At 31.0% G+C, this 6,023-nt stretch overlaps 1 protein-coding gene across 50 annotated transcripts in view; it reads right to left on the reverse strand.

Moving 5' to 3' along the window:
- Positions 1-3,431, reverse strand: part of LOC139510789 (ankyrin repeat domain-containing protein 26-like) — an 84,951-nt gene extending 81,520 nt beyond the window's left edge. For 43 of the 50 annotated variants that reach the window (XM_071297603.1, XM_071297585.1, XM_071297406.1 and 40 more), the window contains exon 1: positions 3,121-3,424. In XM_071297603.1, the coding sequence (XP_071153704.1) occupies positions 3,121-3,359 (239 nt within the window). In that variant the 5' untranslated portion in view covers positions 3,360-3,424. Of the gene's footprint in view, positions 1-3,120 lie in introns of all 50 variants that reach the window. The other 7 variants (XM_071297608.1, XM_071297596.1, XM_071297422.1 and 4 more) reach the window with 4 other exon arrangements.
- Positions 3,432-6,023: the final 2,592 nt, after the last annotated feature.

Raw genomic sequence — 6,023 nt, forward strand, 5'->3', positions numbered from 1 at the left:
ATTGAAGGCTATATAGCTTATCAAAGTAAAAATACAGGACGGGGAGTTATTATTTATGCAAAAAGTAATTTCTGTGTCTCACCAAATGAATATATGAATTCGCTTTATGATGATGCCTCATGGTGTAATTGGGTAAAAGACAATAAGACTGTATTGATAGGCTCAATATACAGAAGCCCATCAAATCAAAACTCATGTTTAAATATTATTGGACTTTTGAATGAAGCAGCTCGATTGTATAACAATATTTTAATAACGGGAGACTTTAATATGCGTGATATTGATTGGAACTTTTGGACTACGCCTCACTCTGAGGACCATTACGAACATACTTTTATTGAAGCTTTACGCGACAATTTTCTATATCAACATATAGATAAACCTACAAGATTTAGGGAAAATCAGATGTGTAGAACTCTAGATTTAGTTATTACAAAAGATGAAAGCAATATTGACAATATTAATATTGATGCTCCACTGGGACTTAGTGATCATGCTACCATTACATTTGACTTTTTGTACTCTTTCAATGAATATGAAACTGGTAAATCGAAATATAAATATTCCAAATGTGACTTCGAAAAATTTTCTGAAGACTTTAGCAATTTTGATTGGGATAGTTCTTTTGAAGATAAAGACATAAGCGAGATGTGGAAAATATTTTATGAAAAATATAAAAAATGTGTCGAAACGTATATACCGAAAACTAATCCTAAACCGGGTTGTCAACCTAAACCATTATGGCTAACATTTGATTGTCTGAGCAATATAAAACGCAAACAAAAGGCCTGGTCAAGATACTTGGCTACTAGACGAGCAGTAGATTTTGATTTTTATAAAGTTGCTAGAAACAGGGCAAATGAGAACGTTCGAAAAGCAAAAAAGGAATATGAGAAGTTAGTGGCATCAAAAGCTAAAACTGAGCCAAAACATTTTTGGACATATGTCAAAAGTAAAGTGAAATCAAAATCAGCAGTATCAAACCTCATGAAACCAAATGGGAACTTAACTACTTCCGACAAGGAAAAAGCGACTGTATTAAATGACTTTTTTACCAGTGTATTTACTGCTGAAAATCCAAATAATATACCTAATATTGAAGAGAGAAATTTTGAATCATCTTTAGACCACTTTGTGATCAATCAAGATACAGTTGAAAAATATCTACTTTTATTAAATGGAAGCAAGTCTATGGGTCCAGATAATATTCATCCGTTAATAGTAAAGAGTATGGCAAATACATTTTCAAAACCTTTGACTTTGATATTTCAAAAGTCCATTGACACTGGAAAAATTCCAAAAGAATGGAAAGATGCTAGAGTTACCCCACTTTTTAAGAATAAAGGTAGTAAACTGGATGCGGGAAATTACAGACCGGTCAGTCTAACTTCAATTGTTTGTAAAACTTTGGAAAAGGTTATACGGAAGGAAATGATTGATCATTTAATAACCAATAATTTGTTATCAGACTCACAGTTTGGTTTTCGCTCTGGAAGATCATGTATATTACAATTACTTGATGTCATGGAAGACTGGTCATTATATATGGATAATAATATATCCTGGGACACATTATATCTCGATTTTGCCAAAGCTTTCGATAAAGTGCCACATAAAAGATTACTAAAGAAACTGTATTCATACGGTATTCGTGGATCTATATTAGAATGGATAACTGACTTTTTAACTGGACGTCGACAACAAGTTGCGGTGAAAGGGGAAAAATCTGAATGGCAAAATGTAATTAGTGGAGTGCCCCAAGGCAGTGTACTTGGACCTGTTCTTTTCATTATATTCATAAATGATTTACCAGATGTTGTGGAGTCTATAGTAAAAATTTTCGCAGACGATACTAAAATTTATGCACCTACTTCTAAATCTGATGTCTTACAGAATGATCTAGATGCCCTCTACGATTGGTCCAAGTTATGGGACATGAAATTTAATGTGAACAAATGTAAACAAATCCATTATGGAAGAAATAATCCTGAAAATGTTTATACCATGAACAATATTGATATCATTAAAGATGAACAAGAAAAGGATCTTGGAATTATTTTTCAAAATGATCTTAAATTTTCTCAACATATATCAAGTAAAATAAATAAAGCCAATAGTATACTTGGGCTAATTAACCGAACTTTTATCTTTAAAGATCAATATACATTTTTAAGACTATACGTTGCGTTGGTACGACCACACGTGGAATATGGAAATACAATATGGTATCCGCATTTAAAGAAAGATATTAATGCTGTAGAAAAAGTGCAGATGAGAGCAACTAAATTAATTCCTGATATACGACATTTAAGCTATGAAGACAGATTAAAAGTACTTAAACTACCTTCCCTAACTCACAGAAGGCGAAGAGGTGATATGATACAAGCTTTCAAAATATTAAAAGGATTCGAAGATATATCTTATGAAAGATTTTTTACTGTCATCAGTACAAATACCCGTGGGCATAATTGGAAATTAGCAAAACCTAGATGTAACACTTCTTTTCGATTAAGACATTTCTCACAACGAATTATTAATGATTGGAATAACCTACCAGTTGAAGTTATTTCATCAAAAACTGTGGAAGCCTTTAAAATTAGTATAGACCGTCATTGGGAGTCAGTCATGTATCAGTTAAGAAATTGATGAGGACACAAATAGTTTTCTATATAACTTTTTAATTGTGTGAAATATTGCACCAAATCATGCAGGATTGATGATTGTATCAGTTTTGAAAGTGTACCAAAATAGGGTGGGCTAAAAAGGATAGGATCCTTCCATATGAGCCCCACAACGATCTTACAGGTATAAAAAATATTTTTATTTTTTTTTTATCAACATGAAATGTTTACATCAGAGACATATAAATTTGTCTTCACCTTTTTGTTTTAAAATTTTTAATTACTGATGTAAGCAGATAAATGTTTATTAAAAATAAAAACAATACAAGAATCAAATAAATATATATCACCGAGTGACATTTAACGCGAAAACATCGTGTCTTGTCATGTTTTGTTTTGATTCTGCATGGATGGCTGACCAACAATGTTTGGAATGGGGACGTCCTGCACCCTGACAGCTGATCACAATATGCATTATATACAACAATTGTGCAATTACCTGTTTTCTTTATCTAAACCGTTCACGTCCTTTTTAACTAAGGACTTTACTTTCACTAAATCGTCATTCCAAACAGCTTTGTGAAGCTTTGGCAAGTCTTTTTCTCTCACTTCATAACCAACATAAAATCCTCCAGCAGCTCCAATTGCCCCCAGATTTGACAGATTGGGCGATGGTGGCGGTGTTGGTCTTCCAGGTTCACCTTTTTTCTTTCCAAGTTTCCCGAAAAACTTCTTCATATTTGGTTTCTAATAACGCTTTCAGTTGCCAGTTCGAACATCCATGCTGAAAATGACCTCGATTTGAATGAATGAATACAAGGGAGATAATCGATTTTCCCGCGGTGTGTATGAATTTAAGATTTTGTTTCTTTATTATATTATATGTAAAAAAACCAAAAGAATAAAACACAACACGATAAAAACGAAGGAACAGCAGAACGTTCTATCAAAATTAAGAATGGCTGAAAAAAGAGTGATAAGATGTCCATTGCAATAAAAAAATAATTTGGAAATAAAAACTGAAAAAAATAGAAATCTCATTTTTGTCTATCATTTTTTTTTCAGTTTTCATTCCATCAGAGACATATAAAATTTGTAAAACTTGAAGCCATGTTGCTGTAAATTTTTTTGATTTATTGAATATGACAAGTAAAAACGCGAACTTGGTGGCCATAACCCGGGAAAAGTACAGATGCAAAAAACAAGTATCGGTGCTTTTTTGTTCCGTATCAAACGATGAACCACACACATTTATTAATCCACTGTCTTGTATCCGGTGTTCTGTTTATGATAAGACTAAGTTGTCTTGAAATGCTGGGAAGGCACGACTGCAAACCTTCAACCGTTCTTTGAACTGTGAATGAATCATTTCCATACAACTGTCCAATAAAATACAAGCATTTTTCACTTTGCTTTGATAGTGATTCCTCAAAAACCTGTCCTAACCATTTTTTTTTTTAGAAACTATTTACTTCTTTAATGAACTTTTCCGTTTTGATGACATACAATACATATAATGTATACATTGCATTATCTTTTTTAGTAGAAACATGTAACTTAAGTAATGCAGATTGAAAAAAAGTGCTTAAAATAATAAGACAAAATCGTATCTATACTTTCTATAGTAAGATGAAAATGTTCAAAATGAATACTCATCATTTTTTAACTAAATTCTGCGCACGGAAACTAACTAAATTCAAAATGAAAACGATTCCTTTTTCTTTTTTTTACCCTTTCTACCTGTGTGACGACCGTTTGATATTTTTTTCGATGCTGAAATGTAGTTCACCAAGTAAAACATTTGGAGTTTAAAAAAAATCCGAAATGCCATCCACTTATGTACAAATAATATAAACTCAGCCCCTTTCTACAACTGCAAGGCCGAGTAGTTGTTTTTTTCCCCAAAAATTCAGTTGCCAATTTTGTATTCAGAGCAAAATTAAAAGTATGTGTATGAAACAAAATCACAAACGTATGACTAAGCCAACAGTTTTAAAAAAAAAATTGAATTGGGTTCTTTTTTATTAATTGTTAGGAGTTACATAACCAATCCCGAAAATAATTGTGTAAACATAACTTTTTATGAGAGTATTTCTCATTCTAAAGAAATGTAGGATCCGATGTAAATATTTTTCAGAGTAAATATTAGATTCTTCCACAAGACGAGAGAAACACTTTATTTACGTCTCAGCACTTGTTGGAGATAAAATATTTAACATAATAATAAATATCTATAAGTTAACAATATACAAGAAGCTCTCTAGATAGAGTTATGAGAGACTATAAAACATTTTTATATACACTTCATTTCAATGAAGATGTTAACAGTATAAACAATCATGCACTTATTTGTAAAATAAATAACAGCTTTTCAGTCTCAGACATAAGTAAATGAATTATATATAAAAAAAAAAAGCACAAAAAAAACCAAAAAAAACTGTTATTGACAATGCCAGATAAAAAAAGAGCATCGTTCCAAATAATTATCTGTCCAAGGGCAATTACTCAAAATAAGTGAATTTGAGTGTTTTTAAAACTTTAAATTAACATTTTACAAGAAATGTAGGCATTACATCGAGGACGCTGACAATATTATTTTTCATCTGATTTTCCTATAAAGCATGAGAGAGCTTACTATGAAATGTTCAAATGAATTACATTTTAAAGACACAACTCCTGCAGAAATAATTGATCACCAGCGATCTTCATACTCATTTCAAACATTGGCGATATATTTTGTCCTCAATATTTAAATGATTCATATTTTGAAGGGTTTAATTCTTTCAAAATTAGTTTATTAGCAATGATTTTCGGACTAGTCTGAGAAATCGCTAATAAAACGTACATGTATGATATAAATTTTTATAACATTTTTTCAAGAAATGTAGATGTGAGATTGCTTATAATGCAATCTGCTATATAATATATATATCAAAGAGTCATATCCCTCTTAAAATATCTGATCAGCAGCACTGACAAATTACAAAAAATGTTTTGCTTCATTAATCCTCTTCATTAGTAGAATTAAAACACACTCTGTTTTCTACATTAGAATTGTTAGCGACTAGTTTCAATCCAAGTGGACTGTACCATATATATTAAGAAGTAAAAAAATTCTACAATATTCACATTATTTAACAGTCTTAATTTGCGTTATTTCTTTTTTATCATTTGACTTTAGTTTGTTATAACATTCTTATATAAACAGAACATGTCTTGTCTTTATATGGAAACATTCTTTTATTACCATGATATGACCATGCCCCCAATGGCTGCTCTATTCACTTTCCTTTTTAAAATAGATGCACATTTTTTTTTTTTACTCTCTCTTTGAGTTTCTGTACAATGTATTTATTTCCTGTGAAGACCAACTGGACAAACTTAATCTAAGATATTTCTAAT

The sequence above is a fragment of the Mytilus edulis genome, chromosome 1 (genome assembly GCF_963676685.1).
Source record: "Mytilus edulis chromosome 1, xbMytEdul2.2, whole genome shotgun sequence".
NCBI classification, from domain to species: Eukaryota; Metazoa; Mollusca; class Bivalvia; order Mytilida; family Mytilidae; genus Mytilus; species Mytilus edulis.